Genomic DNA, 21,373 nt, shown 5'->3' on the forward strand with positions numbered 1-21,373 from the left:
TTTTCGTCCTTATCTGCTTGATGAACTCCTGGACACCCTCCAAGATCTACCATTCATTCCACCAGGAGGCTTCTCTGAGGCCTGCAGTCATGTGCCCCCCACCCCTGGGTTTCCATAAGTCCATTTTTAAATGCTAACACAGATCCCATCACTGCATTGTGATGATCTCTTCCTCTGTGTGGCCTCCTGGTGGGCAGAAGCTTGTGGTTGGCTTGTCCCCGGGGTTCCCGTGCCCCAGCTCCTTGCCCAGGGAGAGGCAAATTCCTTGCACCTGGTTTGACCTCTGCTCAAGGTGCATGGCCTAAGATCACATGTGTGCCCCCTACTCCAGTATGAGAGGCCCTGCTGTGGGTCAGAGGGAGGATACAGATGCGGTAGCACTCAGGACCACTGCTTGTGCCCCGAGTGGTAGAGGCTTTAGTGAAATAAAGGTAGCAAGTGAGGAGCTGGTTTAGAGAGGCCTTCCCTGTCCCTTAATCCAACGGTGTCCATAGCAGCTGGGAAGACCCCAGTCGATGCCGCCCCATGTCTGCTCCCCCACTTAGGAAGAAGAGTGGTGTGTTTCCAGGAAGACTTTTTTTTCACGTTTATTTAGAAATAGACTTCATATAAAGCAACTACTGTCCCCATCTCGTTCATGGCTGCATTCCAGAGAAATACATCTGTGGGGGCATGAATGGGGGCCTATAGGACCCATGGTTATTGAGTCCAGAACTGCATATAGCAAATCTTCTCCTTTCAAAGAGAGCTGGGAGAACTTAAATATGTATGTCCTCAAAGGTAGGGATGTGTCTTGTTATCTCAGAGCCCAGCACAGTGCCTGGGCTCCCAGTGCACACCTGTGCAGGTGGCCTAACACTGGGCCACAAACACTGACTGGGATCCTGATCCTTACTTACTCATTCACTCATTCGTTCCTTTAACAAATACGCCTGCGCTGTTCTAGGCACTCAGGGGTTAGGAAAAAGCCAGACAGATAAGCCTCTGCTCGCTCGGAGCTTACATTCTGGTGAGAGAAAACAGATAAGAAAGAAGGAAACCTCTAGATCAATGAGATGACTCAGATAAGAGTAAGTGCTCTGAGATAAAATAGCCCCCAGGTTAAGATTGCCTCCCAACAATGCTTAGCTCCTGCTCCCCTTCCCAGGAAGTTGGCTCTGGGCAGGGCAAGCCAGGGCCCAGGGCCTGGGTGGCTAAAACATCAATGGTCCCTGGTCTCTGCTCCACTGGCCTAATGGTAAGAGCCAGGTCCCTGTCAGCAGGCTGCTCCACCTCTCCTATTCTTGGAGAGTCTGACCAGAGCAGGTTCAGGCCCCAGATGAACCACCCTTACCTATCCAAGCTGCACTCCCTGGGTTTGAGGCCTTACCCCTGCAGGGAGCATCCGTGCAGAACCAGAGCTCCCAGCCACATCCCCAGGAACGAGGCCAATTGAGACAACCACACAAAAATGTTAAAATGGGGAGTGCAGAGGGAAGTCAGAGGGAGAAGAAAATCTGTCATCTCCGTCAGCAAAAGCCCTCAGTGCGTGCAGTGACAGGGCTCCAAGCCACAGTCTCCTTGTCTAAGCTCCCTGCTTTTGCGTCCATGTCCTCATTTTTCTTAATTACATACAGACAGGCTTTTTGAAGCTTCTCTGATCTGTTGCCACGGTTACTACTGATGAAAGCTTCCTGTGAAAAGGGCTAAAGAGACTCAGTCCTTTTAAAAGATGGGAAAACCATTGAGCTGGTTTAGTGGGAGGGGCATGGTAGGTCCTAGGTTATGAGGATGGGGCTCCATGTCTTCCAGAATGTGCCCAAGAGGTTGGCTCAGCCTGCATGAGTATAGTTGGTATTGGGACCCCAAAGAGTTAAACAGAAAAGATCCTTCTAGAGGCAGGATTGGCCCAAGTGTTACCATATTGAGATAGAATCTCCTGCTTCTTAATGTGATTTAGGCCAGATGATTTTTTTTTTTTTAGAAGAATGGAAAGACAGGGTGGGTGGGAGAGAGTGGGTGAGTGTATTTGTAGGCATTAAGCTGGAAATAAGAGCACTCCTGAGTAATCAAAGGGAAAATCTGCTGAAGATAGGTAAGCCCTGAAAGCCAATTCTTTTATCAGGAATCTTAATAAGGCCAAATTTCTGGTCCAAGGTGCCAACCAGGCAGGGTCCAGCTAACTCTATATTGCCGCAGCCAGGGTCTACATACAGCCTTGCATCCCTCCCCATGGGGAGCTGGTGGGTGACAACGGTGATGAGGTAAAGCTTTCCAGGGAGACCCCATGTGCAGATTGTGATCATGCTGCTTTGTGTCAAATCAGAGGTGGGCTTCTCCACATTGTGTGCACAACCCCTTGAAGAATCTGATGAAAGCAATGAAGATTTTCCCCAGAAAAATGGACAAATGCTTGAACACACATGATTTTTTAGAGACTCCCAGGGATTCATAGTTCCTTGTAACTAATAAGTGAACCCCCTAGGGGTTCACAGCAACCAAGTTCAAAAATATTCTCTTGTTGGTGAACCTTGAGAAGACGAACTTCTAAGCCTTAATACTCTCATCTGAAAAAAGTGTTAATTTTGAGGATTTAATGAGATAATATACCCAAAGAGTTTAGCTGTGTGGCTGGCACACAGAGGAACTCCATAAATATCAGCTGCTATTAGTAGTATTGTCATTATTAGATGATCTGGAACCCCGAACTGCTCATCCAATTAAGACTGATCTTGTGCAGCCCCTCATTCCTTAAACAGAGACCCCATGCCCAGAACTGTGTTGGGCACTGTGAAAGCCACGAAGATATGGAGGTTACAGCCCATGAAGCTGGGGAACCAAGATGCTTTCTAGTAAGGTAAGTCCCCCTACCCATGAAGTATGGGAACTGTGGACACATACAGGTAAGGATCAAAGTAAGTAATACAGACACAAAGAGTTACAGATGTCTGGGAAAAGGTAAGATCAATGCAGAACAAAATACTCAGGGATGGTGTCTGGGGGCCTTGTCTATAGGTTGGAGCTATACAGGAGAACACCTTGGAGACTCTGTGCTCCAGCCTATACACTTTAGGTCCCCTTACCCCTGCAAGCACATCCAGGAAGGGGGAGAACCCTAATCTTGGGCACGGGGCTATATCTCAAGAATGGGTCCTGCTCTTTTTAACCTCTTTGTGCACCTGTATATCTGCTCCCTAATCTCCCAAGAGGTGGTCTGGCTTTGACATGATATCTGGGCTTCCTTGTTCTCTCTTTCCCTGTGGGCAGGGAAGACCCTCCTTTACTCCCACAGCAAACTATGTCCTCTATTCAATCTTCCTTTAGGAGAAAGGGTTGAGATAGGTTCTGGGAATGAGCCAAGAAGGACACTTTATACTCAGGACTCTTAAATATTGTAAGTCAAAAGAATACAGAGATAATGTTCTTGTGACTGAGGAGAGTCAAGACAGTAGTTTGGAAAACTGACTGCATACTTTAATGTGGGCTAAGGGTCAAGAGAGGATAGAGAGGGAGATCAGAAAATGACATCAGAGGTAGGGATGGTGCAAAAAGCACGGTGGGGGCCCAGGAAGACATGGGTGGGGTGGCCCAGGATTGGTTATCAAAAATGACAGTACTATTGGGACAACTCTTTACTTATTGCTCACTATGACACAGCTACTTAAAGAACCATGTCTAAATAATTGGGAGGCTTCCTGGAGAAAGGGGAAAGTCCTTTGAGATTTTATGGAGAGATAGATAGGAGTCAAGGAACATAGGCAGACCTGGAAATGCGGCTGTAGGTGTATGATGAGGTCCTCTATGGTCGCAAAATATGCAGAAAACCAGGTCAGGCTGGTTGTTATACCTTTGCCCTCAATACAGCTACAGGGCTGAGAGCAGGATGAGTTGAAAGGTAATATAAGCCGAAAGAGGGAAATTTTGCAATTATCATAAAGGTGGTAGAGTTATCAAATAAACATGAAGTTAGTTTCATGTTCAGTTGTGGTTTTTTCTTTGGTAACTGGTTATTTGAAAACAATGCCAAACAAAAACAAAAACAAAAAACCTCTATTCTTTTAGGTGCCATGTGTAGCTATGACACTTCTCAGCCTAAGTTCAGCTCTCTTTCTCCCTCTCTTTCCCTCCTGAGACACCAATTCCTCCTCCATCATTCCTGCACTAGGTGTAGAATTCCTGGGAGAGACTGGACAAGAATGAGCACTGTCCTAGAGGAAAGAGCTGTAATGGTGTGCGCCATGCTGGTTCAGAACCTTGGAGAGGGGCATGTGCCTGCATGCTCCCCGTCCCCTTCACAGAGGCACTCTGGATGGCAGTGGGGCAGTTCCTAAGATTCTATGTCAGGCACCACAGTGGTGTCAGGAGTCAGTGGCAGAGGAGTTGTCAGCTCTTCTCATTGGGGGATGTAGGGTGGCTGTTCGAGGCCATATCAGGAAACCACAAGTAATTTATCAGAGACCTGCTGCAAAGTGGAGGCATCAGAATGGACTAGTGAGGCATCCTCCACTCAATAATAAAAACTAAGAGAGACTTGGGATCCTTACAAAAAGACAGACCAAGGACTGTCTACAGGTTGTGAATGATGAGCACCAGACAACTGGAACACCGTTTGCTTAATGTGAAGATGGTAGTGTGTAAAGTTCTGAGGTGTCCCTTCCAAAGAGGCAGTCGTGCTGGAGGCCTGAGGCAGCAGGCTAGAAAGGTGAGTGGTGCCTCTCCCATTGCAAGCGAGGCACCCTGGTCGCTCCCCTCAAAATGCAGGCTGTCCTTCTGGGGCAAGGAGGAGAGGTTGTTGAAACCTGGAGAAATCATTGCTTTACTTTTCCTAACAGCTCTGGATCCTGATATTCCCAGAGACAATTTTATGCCACCTTTGGAACTGGTTTAAAATGAACCCAGGGACATAGGCTTCCTGTGGACAGACATCTGTGCCATCTGCATGGACATCAGAACGACAAGACATTGATTTGGTGGAACTCACTTGCTTCATGCCGCTAAGTGAGTGATTAATGCCGGCTGGTTTCCTAGAGTAGATATCTACAAGGACCATCTGAAAGAGCAGAGCTTTGGTTTCCATTTAGTGGTGCTCTGTCTGGAATTCCAAGTTTTGTTTTAATAACAAACCCTGTATGCAAAGTATGATCTTAGGTATTTTGATATGTTATTTAATAAAATCCCATCTTCCCAACATTCAATGAGGTAGAAACTATTACCCCCATTTTACACTGAGGAAACTGCCTCTCAGAGATATTAAGGAGCTTCCCCAAGTCACTTGGCTGGTGAGTGGTGGAATCAAGACTTGAAGACAGGCCTGGCCAGTCCCAGAGCTCATCCTTAGCAACTCTTCCACCCACGGCGGAGGCACCTAAGGGCATAAGGTGCAGGAGTGATGCACATGCAGCCGGGTGCTGGGGGTGGAGGGTGGGTCTCTCAGGGTGGCAGGAAGCTCTCCTTCCTGAACCGTTCCAGTGGCTTCCCTGGAGAGACAGAACAACGGTGGTTCCAGCACTGTGCTGAGCAAGTCTGCACGTGTTGCTCATTAGGGTCTTGGAAACACTGGGCCTGTACTCAGGCAATTCTTCTAATCATAACAGTTAGTAATAAGAAGAAATGATTAGTCAAAACAAGGAGGGACCCTGCTGAGAGGGATTTCAGGAGCATCGGAGAACCTAGTGTTATACATTTCACCAAACACCAATGTTGGTAGAAAGTACTCCTGTTTCTCCAGCTTCAATGGAGCTAATTGTCTGGGAGAGAGGGGGTGGATTTCACTTTCTGGGAAACAAGACAGCCCCTCCACCTGGTCTGAGCTAGAGCCTGAGTGTCTGGTTGCTACGAGGCTGCAGAAGCCCTGGGAGGATGGCTGAGCCGCCTGGACCTGGGGAGGCAGCTTATTTCAGTAGGAATATCTCCCACCACTGCCTATGTGGGGGAGGTATACGAGGCTGCAATTCTACTCATGGTCAGAGGGAGGCTGGAGACAAGGGAAGCCTTGACATGACTCCCTCCTACAGAGTCCTTGGGAATACTTCAAGTCAAGGAAAGCTAGGGGTCATGCCATCCTAAAGACATGGTCTTTGAGGCCTCTTTCCTAGCCCTGAAATGAGGCTCAGAGGCCTTGTGGAGTCGTGAAAGATGCACTGGACTCACAAAGAGAAGATCAAGGCTGAGGGCCAAGATTGCCACAGTGTGACGTTAGGCAGGTCACTTATACCCTCTGAGCCTAATCTTTCATTGATTTGTGACTGATTGATCTAGACTTGTTTACGGAGGCTCCACTGTGTGCTGTGCCCTGTGTATAAGATTATGCTATTCATAAATTCACTGACATCTGCCCTGAGGAATGCAAAATCTGTAGGGGATGCGGGCACCTGTACAAAGCCATACTGACTGACAAGGCTGGTGGAGATGCACCCCCCAGATTCATGGACTATTCGTTCAATTTTCCTTGGGAATGCAAAGAAGAATCTTCCAGCCATTGTCCCTTTCAGTTCTAAAAGAAACTTGTGCTGCCTCTCTCCAGGTGTACAGGAAAGATCCAGGTTCCAAAGAAAACAATTCAAGGTCAAGGTGCAGAGCTTTGGTTTGGTTACAAATACTTCTTATTTGTAAGATGACAAAAGTCATAATCAAAATAATCTTGACTTGAAAGAGCCCTATGCATAGGTCCACAAGACAAAATTTCTGAAGTCACATTCATCAGCACAGAAAAAAAAAAAAAAAAAGCCAGAGCCAGAGAGAGACAGCGAGAGAGGGAAAGAGAAACTGAGAAAGTAGATATTCCTCCCAGAAACTTATAGGTCATCCCAAATCAAGTCCTCATTCTGACACTTCATAGACACACTTATTCTTAGAACAGGAAGAAACCTTGCACATCATGGTGTGTCCCTGGTGGTGAATGCCCTCTACACTCCCTATGTGGTTGGCCAGCCTCTGTTTGAGGCCCCCAGTGATGGGAAGCTCACTACTCCCACCACTAGGGAGTCATCTCTTAATGATAACCATAACCTATTTAAAAATATAATGGAAGAAGGTACCTACTCACAGTAGCCACAAAACCCATAAAATACATAGGATTAAATCTCACGAGGCCTGTAGAATAATATCCGCATGAAGACAACTATAAAACTTTACTCAAGGGCACAAAATTAGACCTGAATACCATGCTCCTGGAGGGAGAGGGATATCATAAAAAGGATGGACCTTCCCAAAGCAATCCATATATTCAATGCAATCCCAATCTCAATTTAATAGGATTGCTTAATGAAATGCACCAAGCTGATTTCAAAGTTCATCTTGAAGAAAAAAATGTTTGAGAATGGGCAAGACATTTTTGACCAAATCAGTAATATGTAGGCGTTTGATTTACAAGTTATTGAAACGTTTATAAAGCTACCAACAGTTTAGAAATGATGCCAGAACAGAACATTCTTTCGATGGGAAAAAAATAAAGATAAGTATATACAGGCATTTAGTAGATAATAAAAGAGGCATCTCACTAACATGTGGACAATTCAGGTGGAGTTGATGGGATGTTATTTTTAATAAGATACAAGAACACCAGTATCCCATCCTATACAAAAATAAATTCCAGATGGAGGAAGGAGCTAAACATAAATACTATATAAAGAATTGAAAGAAAATATAAGAGATTGTTTTTATACCCTAGAGTGGAAGGACATACACAAAACCCAGGCAAAAAGTCAATACACAAATCCCCAAAACCAGAAAGAAAAAGATGGTCAGGTCTGAGTTTAAACATTAAAAACATCAATATGACCAAAAAAACAAAACAAAAACACTATACCCATAAATAGAGTTAAAAAACAGTGGAGGGCTGGGGGACATATAATTAATGAGCATCTAGAAATCAATTTTTTAAAACATTTTATTTATTTATTTGACAGAGAGAGAGACAGCGAGAGAGGGAACATAAGCAAGGGGAGGGGGTGAGGGAGAAGCAGGCTTCCCGCGGAGCAGGAACCCTGATGTGGGACTCGATCCCAGGACTCTGGGATCATGACCTGAGCTGAAGGCAGACGCTTAATGGCTGAGCCACCCAGGCACCCCTAGAAATCAATTTTTTTTAATAGAAAAAGGACAAGAGTTATAAACAGTTAATTCCCAGAAGACAAAATAAATTGGTCAAGAAATGTATGAAAAATACACACTAATTTATAATTAGGGAAATACTAGTCAAAATTACTAGGAGATCAGTCAGATCAGCAAAAAACAAAAGCTGGCCCATGTGTGGAGAAGCAAGATGGATACCCTTGCTAGGGGTGTAAATGGCTTGAGTCTTCCAGGAGAGCGCTTGGGTAATACTGAATGGCTTTCTGAGTGTATGTGCCCACCAACCCAGCAATTCTATTTCTAGGTGAATTTCCTCCACAAATACCAGTGTATGTGCCCCCCGAGGTATGTCTGAGCATTTTTGCGGCAGGATTGTTTCTATTAGGGAACCAATGGAGTCAGTCCGAACGCTCACCCAGGGGGTCCTTATAAGAAAGCAGAGGGCATTGGTGCGCCCCCGCCCTAGTCTCTCCGCCCCAGCCTCACAGAAGACAGGATCCGCAGACACCAGCATGCAGATCACGTGATGAGTCCCAGCCGATGAAATGCCATCCCGCACTGTCTCAAGTGGGGTGTCATTAGCTCGGTGCCACCTCCCAGGCAGAGGTCCTCCTTCCTGAGGGAAGCAGCCTCGCACTGAGGAGAGAGAGCCCTGAACCCAGGCAGTCAGGCCTGGGTGGAAATCGGGCCCGGCCACTCACTCACTTACGTGCAAGCCCTTCTGGGCCTCAGCTCTCTCACCTATAAATGGGGATAACAGTAGCACGTAGCTTATATTCTGTGAGACTGACTGAGGAGATCCAGTCAGGGGCTCAGCACAGTGCCTCACGCGTGGAGAGACCTCGATCAGCGCCGGCTATTATCTCCGTCTTGTTAGGCACCCACGTTCCCGACCTGATCCGTCAGAGTGGAGCGCCAGGGCACACGGCACGTGAGGTCCACTCAGGAGAGGCCTTGGCCCCAGCGCCGGAGCAGGGGCTACGGGCACGGACACGGCTACCCTCATCAGAGCAGACGTTGTCCCTGAGCACGGGCTCGGACACCGGCCTTCACTGGCAAGGAGGGCGAGTTCTCACCTCACACACTGTTCCCCCTTTGCTGGCCAGCAGACTGCGTGCTCTTTGCAGGCACTGAGCGGCCTTCCATCTGTGCTCACTGAGCACTGTCAGGGCTTGGCGGCGACCACAGTGTCCCACTGCCCACGGCCCACCTGCCCCGCCAAACCGCCCACCTTCTGCGCACGTCAGGCCCAGCACAGCCAGCCTGTACCGAGCTTCCTCTCACTATGCAGATGCCATGGCCTCACTCCAGACGGCACAGTCGAACATCCCTCATCCCCATTTCCAAGGTGAACAGAGCTCAGAGTTGACCCAGAGTAGCTGCTCAAAAGGCCGCCTTGGGCGTCTCTTGCAAGCCTGAGCCCACGGCCATGCAGAGTGCAGCACACAACTACCACCATGGCCCTGAGCTTCTCCCTACAGAATGGGGCGGGGGGGCAGAGGGTCCTTTGTGTCCAGGCAGCCTCTGGCCCTCCGCCCCTTAGCCTCTGAGACAAGCCACGCTTCTTGATATGACTTTAGAGTCAGAGCACTCTTGATTGAGGGCCACAGAGGTGGCCTCTGGCACTGGCCCTTCCGAGGCTGACTTCAGACTGCAGCCTGCTCTTTCCATGCAGAGTCACTTGTGATCATTTATCCACTGGGGAGTCCAGCCTTTAAGCCCCCAGCCAACCCCATGTCATAATAGTTCTCAGGTATCTGGCTCTGATGGGGCACTTCCCAGCCAATTGTGTGGTAAGTTTCTCAGAAGAGGAGACACACAGTTTCAAAAGAAATCACTCCAAAATGCTGGCATCCCAGTCCTATGCCACATACAATTCAGAGAGCACGAACATACCCAAACTGACTATGAGGCCCATTTTTGTTCATTTCACCCACCGTCCCACACAATTCGGAAGCCCTCTTGGCAGGCATCACGAGCATCACTTTCGTACACTTGCAGTTAAGGGGAGAGCTCTAATTACTCAGGCGGCTTTTGTTCTCTGGACGATGTTCGTATACCTCCACATTAAGTTGAAAGTGACTTCCTTCTAAATCTTTGATGACAGGTAAAGACACCTGGTGTCCTGGTCTTTGTCACACACAAGTGATGCCACGGTGATGTATGTGGGTCTCTGGTTCTGGCTTCCTTGTCACATTCACATGTATTACTAAACCAGGAAATCTGGAAGGTCACAGTTCCAGTTTGGGGAAGGACTGGCTGATACCAGGTTTCTAACATGGCAACTGGAGGGTCAGGGAATGAAAGGGCAGGGGGGCTAGAGCCACGGACTGCACTTCCCCCTCGCCCATTATGGAGTTGAGGGTAGATTCCGAACCCGACTCTCAGACAGGGTCAGTGGTCAGTAGCAAGGGGGTAAGGTGGGGCGATATGGGTTCCAGGGCTGACAGTGGTGACCTTGAAAGGTGACCCTAGAGACAACAGTGGCCAGAAGTCTAGGAGTGAGATACATCCCAGGCCCCACTTATGAGACTCAGGCTTGGCTCTGACTTGGTGTCAGAAGTGGATCAGGGTCTGATACTGAGTTACATGGATGAAAGAGGGGAGACTAGAGGAAATTGGGAGGCCATCTGGGGAGCCCCTGTGAGGAGTTGGGGACCAGGGTGGTCTGCACAAATGATATACAGGTTTGTGATCACATTATGATGGGGTGGAGACAGAGGGTGATGGTATCATAATTCAGCCCATCTAGGATGGCCCTCCAGGAGTATTTGCTCTAAAATGCCCATTTCCCCCACACTTTTATTCTGTTCTTATTTTGGACTATGCAATTTAGACATGACCCAGACTCCCCTCTTGTCCTTGTTCACAGCAACCAAAACAAGGACAATCATTTACTGAGCACCTACTACATGTCTGACACTGAGTTAGGTATTTTACATACATTATCACAGTGGGGACAATAACAAACAATATCTTCATTTGATGGAAAAGAAATGGAGGTTCAGAGAGTTTCGGTAATCTACCCAAGGCCACACTGCAAGGGAAGGGTGGAGCCAAGGGTCTACCCTGGTCTATCTGCTTCCAATAGTGGGGCTCTTACCACCTGACTGTGTTGGGCACCTACTGTGTCGGAGAGGGTAAAAAAATCAGATCAGCATGTCAAAGAGCTTCCCGTCCAGTAGACAGAGAGAACCCTATACATGAATAGCTCTAAGCAGTGTAGAATATTCAAGAGTGTGCAAAGCAAGGCATCTTCCTTCCTTCAAGGGGATGAGGTGAGATGGTGGTAGAAGACCAAGGATGAAGAGCCACCTATTTCTGATTGTCTTCTCCCCTAAGGCGGAAGACTGGATCTGAGAAGATTTAAGAACCAGGAGCTGAAGCTCCCATCAAGTTCCAGCATGCATCCCAGACCAGCCCTGCCTGGACCAGAGCTTGCAAATTTGGCATCACAGTCATTGCTCTAAGACCGCCAAGGAGCATCCATTGACACCACAGGGTCCTAGAGCCACAGGGCATGCAACTTTGTTCCACATTTTCAAAAAAAGAGAAGAGAGCAGATTAAATGAATACATTTTACCACAATCCCCTCCTCCTTCTTAAATGAATACATTTTACCACAATCCCCTCCTCCTTCTGAAACTGCACGGTTAAAGCAGTGCTTTGTGAGCCTCACGCAAAGAGTGACAAGAACCATCATGTATCTCTAAGTATAAGTCAGGCCAAATGACATTGTTTCTTTTTCCAAATGTTTATGAGCCTGCAGAGAACAAGAGTACAGAGAGCATGCCTAGGTTTCCACAACGGTAACTGAAAAAAGTACACAAATCTTTGTGTACCAAAGGAGGAAATGTTAGCTAAATGATAATGCCACTGCTTGGGTTTTAGCTGCTTTGAAAATAGCATCAAAGTAGGGTCAGCGACTCTTAATAATAGTCATAAAATAAAATAGCTTATTTTCATTGGATGTTTCCTGTATGCCAAACTGCATTCTAAACAGTATTATGACATGTAACATACCTCTGACAACACAGTGAGGCAGACACCAATACTCTACCCATTTTATGGATGAGAAAATGAAGACACGGAGATGCCATGTCACTTGCTCCACATCACACAGCTGGCAAATAACAAAGTTGGACTTGAACCCAGGCACAGACTCCAGAGCCCACACTCCTAACAATTATGCTAATACTTCTTATTTGTAAGATGACAAAAGTCATAATCAAAATAATCTTGACTTGAAAGAGCCCTATGCATAGGTCCACAAGACAAAATTTCTGAAGTCACATTCATCAGCACAGAAAAAAAAAAAAAAAGACCTAAATGGGGAGCATTTCCTGAAGGCACAAATGAAACCACTGGATGTGTGGTGGCTGAACGTCTGGTGGGAGCTAGGGCATGAGGACCGCACCCCGGGAAACAGTCAACAGTATCCCAGGTACAGGAGAAGATCCATCACATTTCCACCGAAATGTGCTCTCAGGTGAGAGTTCCATGGTTCGTTCTGGCTACCACACCACATCTTAAGAGCTTTCTGGATAAACGTGAGAGATTCAGAAAAGGCCAGCTAGGACGGTGCAGTTCGGGACATCATGTGTTGTTGGGAACAGAGAACGTAACAGGTGTTTAGCCTAAAGTAGGTGATTCAGGAAAGATGAGGAAGTTGTCCTTAAATACTGCAGCTGCTGCCTGCGGAAGCTTGGTCCTCAGTGGTGGACCCACGGTGAGGAGGCGAGGAAGGCAGGCCCCAACCCAGGGGCCAGAAGGCCCTTCAGTGATGGATGATGGCTGCCTGGCAGTGGAGCAGAACTGTCTTGCAAAATCTATCAGCTGTCTGTCATCACAATATTCAGGTTGTTGGAGAGAGGGGTTGACACTGAGGCCGGCTTTGGGTGGCAGGACCTTGAAGGTGGCTCCGAATGTTAACAATCTGTGACTCCAAACGCCCTCATGATGAAAAGCCCACAACAGAAACGTACCGTGTCCCTGGCTGTCAGCTTAAAACTTTGAGCTTTCTGATGCCTCCTGAGGGTTAGACCCACTGGGGTCAACAACTGTGAAAGGCAATTGTAGATGATAGAAGTGTGGAAGTGTGTTTACACAGGCAGTGCTGACCCTTCTGGAAACAGCAGCGACAGTTATAAATAGCTTTCAGCTGCTGTCAGTCCCTCAAATTTGTACCCAGGTGGATGAACCAGCCAAATCCAGGCACCTGGCAGGGCAGGTTGCCCTACGACTCTTGTTCATCTATGACCCTTGTCGGAATTTTATCTCAAGGAAAACACAGTCTACCTCTCTCACAAAAACACAAATGATGTATCTTCATGGGCCACATGGATCATGGATCAGAGTAAAATCAAGCAGCGCTTTACCTCCAGAATGGGATACACGGTGTATCTCTTCCTAAAGCCCTGGTCAGCAATGGGTAAAGCAGTCCTCTTTCAATACATTGCAACTCCTAGATTTGTAGAGGTTGACACTTTTATTTTTTTTAACTTTTTTTTTTTTTAAGATTTTTTATTTATTTGCGAGAGAGACAATGAGAGACAGAGAGCATGAGAGGGAGGAGGGTCAGAGGGAGAAGCAGACTCCCCGCTGAGCAGGGAGCCCGATGTGGGACTCGATCCTGGGACTCCAGGATCATGACCTGAGCCGAAGGCAGTCGCTTAACCAACTGAGCCACCCAGGCGCCCCGAGGTTGACACTTTTAAAGATCATCCCCAAAGTGGGCATGCAAACAAGCAAGCAGTCCCCAGTTGATGAGCCTGGATCCCTGTCTCAGGAGGTGTGTCTGTGATCCGGGCGGGGGTGGGGGGCGGGGCAGGGAGCCTCCCTGCCCTGTTGGCCTGCAGTGGCAGCCCCAACAGTTTCTTCGTGGCCTAGCTCCTGCCGGGTGGGGTGGAAGGCCAGATGAGTAATGAGCCCATCACCCATTTATATTCTCTCCCTGCCCAACACTCTGAGCTCAGGTGAATGATCCCCACCATTCACTTTCCTTTTGCCTCAGTTTCTCTCTCAGCCCTCCCTGAGCCCACTCTAATCAGGCCATGCTCCCTGACCTCCACCGTCTTCCGGTTTCCCATCATTGCCCGCAGCCCCAGCTAATGTTGTGCCTGGGAGGTCTCTACAAAGTTCTAACCACCCAAGAGTGAGAATGATGCAGGCACGGGTGGGAGGGTTCTGAGAACTAGTGAGACCCTCCCTTGAAACACACGGCACTGAGGCACACTCACACACTCACACTCATCTCCCACCCTACCCCTGCTCTTCCACACGCAGGTATTTGCAGTCTCTGTCTCTTTCTCCAGCCTGATACACAGGGCACTAACGGGGAGGGGAAGGCATTGTGGTTCCAGGCTGCAGAAATTCACTTGATGGCCTTTCTCCCCCAGGAGCCATAAAGCAGAGGACAGAGAAACTCAACCTAATTCTAAACCAATGTTCTCAAAATTTAGCGTGCTTCGGAATCACCTAGAGGTCTTGTTAAAACTAAGATCACCACCTTCCCCCACCCAACTCCCTGAGTTTCTCATTCAGTAGGTCTAGGGAGGGGCTGAGAAATTGTATCTCCAGCCAGGTCCCAGGTGATGTTGAGGCTGCTTGCCCAAGGACTGCATTTAAACACCACGGCAGTAAAGAAAAAACCAGCACAGGAGATCTTGGGGACCGTGGCCCCGCAGGACTCATGACTGGTGGGAGAAGGTTTATGAGCCTCTGTCCTTACAGACTTTTCATGATGCCCTGAAGGCCATCAAGCCTGGCTGCAGAGGACTTCCTTCTTTTCCTGTCATCCCAAGGCTGTTCCCACTCTCCGGGGCCTGGCACCCTCCTCCAATCCATCCAGCCTCCCGGGGAAGACCAGGGTCTGGGCAATGCCACACTCCTGGGCAGTCCATCCGAGAAGTATAAGCTCTGTGTCACAGGGACCACCCTGCTGCCCTGGGATGGTTGGGATGAAAGAGAGGAGTACCTTAAAGGATAAAGCAGGAGCATAAGAAAGGGAAAGTGGAGTGTGCAGAGATTGGGGAGGGAAGAATGGATTCCTATCCTTCTCTGGGGGTGGTCAGTTCAAGAGTGAAAGCAAATCACCACCATTACCGTGGCCATCGGCAGCAACCGCCTAAAAGCTACCAAATTTGAGCTCTCACCTCGTGTGAGTTCACGGCGTTGGAGGCAGACCTGAGCTCTCAACCTGGGGCTTCCCTGACATCCGTCATGTAATTCTCACAAGCTCCTGATGTGAGTTCCATCCTGCCCGGTTCTGCCCATGAGAAGCTCCTGCTCACCCTGGCTGGTCACCGGGGCAAACCGCCAGGATCCACACCCAGAGCCCCTGATTCACCACTCAGCTTCCAGCCTCTGCGTGAGTCAGGAGCGGGGCAGGGGTGGGGGGCCAGGGGGGCCCCCAGGGGACCCCAGAGGGCTCACGTGAGGGGATGGCAGAAGGTTCCAGAGGACAAGACAATGATCTCTGAAGCTCCTTCATTACATTTCAATTGATCAAAACTGCCGCAGGAAACCCACTGCATTTGAAGAAGAAATAAAGAAACAAGACAAGCACTAGCTTGTCTCTGTGATCCATCAAAGTTTCTTCCATGTGGGTGACAGAAAAAGGGTTTTGTGGTCAGAAATGTAACAAGGAAATTAGTTTTACACCAGTCCTTCTGCATAGTTTTTCACAGACAGTAATTTTATAAGGCATAATTATCTATTTTCACCTGCCTCATAAATTTCTCCTTTCCATTTCGTCCCCCAGTAAACTAGAAATTATTTAAAACGGAAGATGTGCATTTTGGTGCTTGGCTTCACACTGCCGTGCAGTTTGTGCCGCGCTCCTGGCGGCCCCCTCTCTCTACCAACCCTGTCACACGGGCCGAGCCATCAGACCCTCCTGTGAAAAGAAGCATGTCTGACCCTGAGGAGGGGAACAAGCTCCTGCTCCCTGAGGACTGAAAGCCAGTCTTGCTGGCCACCGCTGCTGCCCAGCTTCCCGGCCCCTGGGGAGCAGCTGGAGTCTGGGATGCTCGGGCTGCACCTCCCTCCTCCTTCCACAGTGCATCCGGTCCCAGTGGCTAATTGCCTCTTTGTCTGTTTCTTTTTTTTTTTTTTTTAAGATTTTATTTATTCACTTGAGACACAAAGATACAGAGAGAGAGAGAGCATGAGCAGGAGGAGAGGCAGAGGGAACGGGAAAAACAGACTCCCGCTGAGCCAGGAGCTCGATGTGGGGCTTGATTCCAGGACCCTGGGATCATGACCTGAGCCGAAGGCAGACGCTTAACCATCTGAGCCATCCAGGTGCCCCGCGCCTCTTTGTTTCCATCAGGCCAGGGTGCCTGTGTGGTCTGGGGCCACACCGTGGATTCTGCTGGGATGCCTAAGGGAGGTGTCCACCTGGACTCTCCATGAGAATGTCACTTTTATTTTTAGAGCTCCAACATCCTCTCATGCTGGAAGCTTCCATATCTGCTGTAATCTTCACGCTTTCCAGGGATGTAACCAAAGCAAGTTCTAACATCGATTGAGAGTTTACTATGAACCAGGCATTGGGCCAAAGACTCTATAAAACTATTTTGCTTAATCCTGGCAGAGGTGTGAGGATGATGGAGAAGGAAGAAGGGAGGTATGTGCCCCGAAAGCAGTATCAGGAACATCATCACGCTGAGGCACAGGGCCCATTACTCAGAGTTCATACCAGTCCCTGTGACACTGCTTTGGGGTTCACCCAAATCCCTTCTGAGTCCATGAAGCTCATCAAGGACAATGTTGGACACACAGGGCTGCTGCCAAGGACTCTCATTGGTCAAGGGGGTCCTGGGCTTTCCCAGGAAAATAAGAAGAAAATGAAGAAATGCCCACACATGGCTACATAAGCCATCAGGCACTCTAAATGTTTAGATTAATTGAGAATAAATTAACACTATAAAACTACTATGAATATATATGTGCTGGTCCCAGGAGACTAACAGGATTCATTAAAAATACTAATTTTACTGCACTATAGCTATTTTAGCTTTGTCAAAGAACACATTTTAAATCATGGGATTCCTTATAAAATCTTCAATATTGTCAGGGAATGAGTATGACTGATGATATAATCTCCTTTAAAGATGATGGCAATGGGCCAAGCCTGAGGCCCTTCCAGACTTCAAGGCCTGGGCTCTTAGACATTCCTAACACCCACCTAGACATTGCAGAAGCCCACTGAAGGAGGGAGCTCCCCCCTACCTGGGTCTTCTCTGTGCCCCACTGGGCCACAATGGCTTCCTGGTTGGATGGATGGAGAACCTCACTTGCAAAGTAAACAGGTAACTGTGCCCTCCCCACCCCAAACACCATCTCCCAGGCTTGGCCGGGCCCACGCCTGGCTGCCTTGCTCCACCTGAGGAAGTAGTCGGGGACACCAAGGCTATAGTGCAAGGCCATGCCTGGCCTCAAAAGCTCCAGATATGCTCCTTGTATCTGAAAAATTATTTACTGTGGTGATGTGCGATGTCTTTTTAAGAGAACAGATGGCACCTCCAATTAGAATGCTTTAAAAGGAAACCCTAATGAGATTATAAAAGCCAACAAATTGACTTTTTCATACAGTACTTCCCTGGCACACAATAAATCAAATATATAATGACGCTCAATAAAATAATAGGTTTATTTACACTCGTTTTGCCTACTATTTTGTTGCAGCCCAGCCTGGCCTCTGGGTCCCTCATCAAGGGCTTGCCCCTGCAGACCAGGACCAGGGGCTGGAAAATCCATCCACGAGCTGTTCTGGGGCCTGACCACACAGACAAGTGTGGCTTTGATTTGGCAATTTCTGGTCTGCCCCTAGTGTTCTATATCTGGGGGCATAAGAGCACAGAACCATGGAAAGGGTGTGGGGACACATTCAGGCAAGTCTAGCACTCATCCCCACTTCAGTGAGGCCACACGGGGCAAGGAAGGTGTGCTTACCCCTACAGGTAAGTGGACCATAGATGGGAGAGAAAAGCCTGTGAGGTGTGATTTTCATGAGGTGAACTTGGGATATGGGCAGGCGGAGCAGAATGAGGGTCTGCAATGTGCAGACTGAAAGCTTTGGGACATTGCTATTTATTCCAGGAATTGGTCCTATTGGTTCAAGTGCATCAGGTTAGATGACTGGAAGATAAAACTTGAGAGATGGATGGGAGAGGTGCTGTATAGCCAGGAAGACAGCTCACATCGGCATTCTGAGTATTTGGTTATTGGCCTACCATCCGTGTAGGTGACCTTAGGCAGGACTGGATGGATTGACAGGGTGTGTCTGCTGAAGTGGGAATCTGGGGGCCCAGACTTCTATCTGCATGATTAATCTTGCAGAGGCAGCCCGGGCAGCGAGACAGAGTTCATGGCATAAGCGAACAGGAATGATTTTAGGAGGGAAGCTGTGAGACCCTGGGTATATGCTTTGGCACTCGTGGAGACTAGTCTTTCATATGAACATCCAGACAGCAGTGATTCAGCTTCGGAAGAAGCACATTAAACAATGCTTCACATGCTCACAGAGACCCACAGGGGAACCTCAGAAATCAGTGGGGATGATACCGCCACAGGAAGACAGGGACTCCAGTCAGGAGAAATGGAATAATTTCTGTTCATATCAAGCACCAGAGAGGAAGGTCTGGGGAAAATCATTTACAAGAGGATGAGCTTTTCCTCGGTTCAAATCTATAAACATTGATCGATTTCAGAACCTTGACCTAGAAGACACTCATTCCTCTTCTTTCCCCAGCAAAGGTTACATACACTGCAAGGCCAGAATTAAGAAATTCTTCTATTCAGAGCTGAGTCATTTTTTCTGTCCATCAAACTGCAAGTGTGTATGAAACATTCCCTCTGTGTCCTTCTATCCTGGGGGTGGGAGGAAGGGATTTGGTTCAAAGAGGTGAAGGGAAGTCTAGGGAGTCAGGCAACAGCATCTAATGCAGAAGAAAGTTGTAGCATAACTAGAGGCTGACCTGGAACACTGACTTCCAAATATGATGAGAATACTTAAAAAAAAAAAAATCATCCATGTTTCAGGGCTACAACACTTAGGAGAGTGGGAACAAGTTCTCTAAAGCACTGTGCAGGAAGAGTTAGTGCTTTTTATCTCCCCATGATTGTGGGGAAGAAGAGTGGGACAAAATTCTCCCCTCTTCTCTCCCTGACTCCTGCCCAAACTCCACAGCCCAGAGTCCTTACTAGACACTTACTAGTGCATGCCACTTCTGGGGAGTCCACTTTTGGCAAGATGACTGCCCTTCCCTCCACAACAGAGAATGGGAGAGTGGTGAAGCTGGTGCATTAGCTCCAGACCCTAGAATTTCTGCCTCAGATATTCATGCTGTGGCCAGAACTCTGGTCTTATCATTTGGCAGGGGCAAAGGTGCTGCACTCTACTGGGCACTGGAAGGGCACTGGAATTATTACAAAATAATTGAGCAATTAATAAAATTACTGGACTTTGAGAAGAGCCTGGACACTGAGATACAGGAAGTGCAGTGAAGATAGAGAATACTGTCAGCTGTCAGGACCAAAGGGGCTTCTTGGAGGAGGTGATTAGGAATTGTTGCAATAGCCTAGTGGATCTTGATTTTGCATTCAAGACCTCTCGAGGCTGTCATTTTTAACATCTGGTGGGCAGAAGTTGTCTTGTTTCAGTGGGAGGAACACTCTCCCATTTTTTAAAAGATTTTATTTATTTATTTGACAGAGAGAGCACAAGCTGGGGGAGGAGCAGAGGGAGAGGGGAAAGCAAGCTCCCCAGTGAGCAGGGAGCCCGATGCGGGGCTCGATCCCAGGACCCTGGGATCACGACCTGAGCCGAAGGCAGATGCCCAGTCAACTGAGCCACCCAGGCACCCCAACAGTTTCCCATTTGAGAGGAGGAGGTAAGAAAGAACATAGTAATCTTGACCTCGTGCTATTAAGCAGAAGGGCTCTGCGTACCCTGCCCAGGAGCTGTCCGCTTCAGCACCACAATCAGCATTTCTGCTTTGTACTATAATCTCGTGTTTTAGTCTCCCCTGCCCCACAACTTGCACTCTCAGGGAACCAAACTCCACAGCCCAGAGTCCTTACTAGACACTTACTAGTGCATGCCACTTCTGGGGGGTCAAAATCCGCTCGGTAATAGCCGGTCCGACAGGTACAGATGGGAGATGCCTCTGAAGGGGATCTGCTGTTGGAGGGGCAGTGGGAGCACCCCTCAGCTTCCTGGCTGGCCTTGAACATCCCGGCGGGGCAGGCTGGAACACAAAGAGACCATCTGAGAATTAATGGAAGAGTGGCAATCAGAATCCCTTCCTTGGATATAGAAAATGAAAGATCCTGCCCCCTTGAAAAGGACATTGAGATACCTCCTTGCACAAAGTGAGCATTTCAGATTGAGGAAACCCCTATTTAATACTTCCAATTCTTTAAACATCCTTAGTGAAATATACCTTCCATGGTACCAGTGGCCTCTCTCACTTGAACAATATGAATAATGATTCTTCCCTTTCAGGTGTGTCGAGAGATTAAATTGAGAAAATGAATCTAATGTGTGGCTCAGTGTCTGGGACATAAGTGCTTTATAAATGGTTATTCCCTCCCTATTCCACCTGGTTAACAGCCAGGGCCTTACCCTGAACCACTCATTGAAAAAAAAATCTCTCCTAATATCCTCGGATGGGGAGGGTTCCTGGCTTATAATATGGACGGGATGCATGGTTCTTAAATGTCATGTTGCAACGCACATGAGGGTCACCGTAAGCTGTGTTAACAAGCACTTGTTATGAATGATGGTAAAGAACTGAAATTCATGAGTGATTCTTTAAAAAGAAATTAAAGTGATTTCAAGGTTACTGGCTTAACATCATTCTCCCTTAATTGCATTTTGAAATGCTTCGGGGGGTGTGGCCAAAAAAAAAAAGAAAGAAAGAAAGAAAAGAAAGGATGGCTTTGCAGGTAGCACCAGGGAATGTGTCATGCACTTGGTGTTGTCTATCATGTATATGGCAGTGGAGAAGGTTGGGAATGCCTTGGACAGCCCAATGCCCACTAGAGGTAGCCTCAGACATGAGGCATATTTTCTTAGTTCTCTGTGTGGTCAGCTTATGAGGAGCCATGCCCCAAAAAGTCTAGCTTCAGGTCATCCCTCAGGCTTTCACCATGCTTCATCTACAGAGACCTTCTACTCCAGACATCTGGTGTCCTCCTTGCAGATTCCTCAAAAGACTGCTCCTGCCCGTCTTACTTCTCTGAGGTCCTTCCTCACCATCACAGCTCCGGACTCTTTTTGTCCCTGGGAAATCTGCTCTGACTCAGCCTCCTT

At 48.0% G+C, this 21,373-nt stretch overlaps 1 protein-coding gene across 1 annotated transcript in view; it reads right to left on the bottom strand.

Moving 5' to 3' along the window:
- The window catches only part of EPHB1 (EPH receptor B1), a 427,022-nt gene that overhangs the window by 119,247 nt on the left and 286,402 nt on the right, over positions 1-21,373 (bottom strand). The window contains exon 4 of the mRNA XM_045903730.3: positions 20,151-20,306. Coding sequence (XP_045759686.2) covers positions 20,151-20,306 — 156 coding nt within the window. The remainder of the gene's footprint in view (positions 1-20,150; positions 20,307-21,373) is intronic.

Source organism: Mirounga angustirostris, unplaced genomic scaffold, assembly GCF_029215605.1.
Source record: "Mirounga angustirostris isolate CCGP_5_RB_7025 unplaced genomic scaffold, mMirAng1.0.hap1 SCAF_1, whole genome shotgun sequence".
NCBI lineage: Eukaryota > Metazoa > Chordata > Mammalia > Carnivora > Phocidae > Mirounga > Mirounga angustirostris.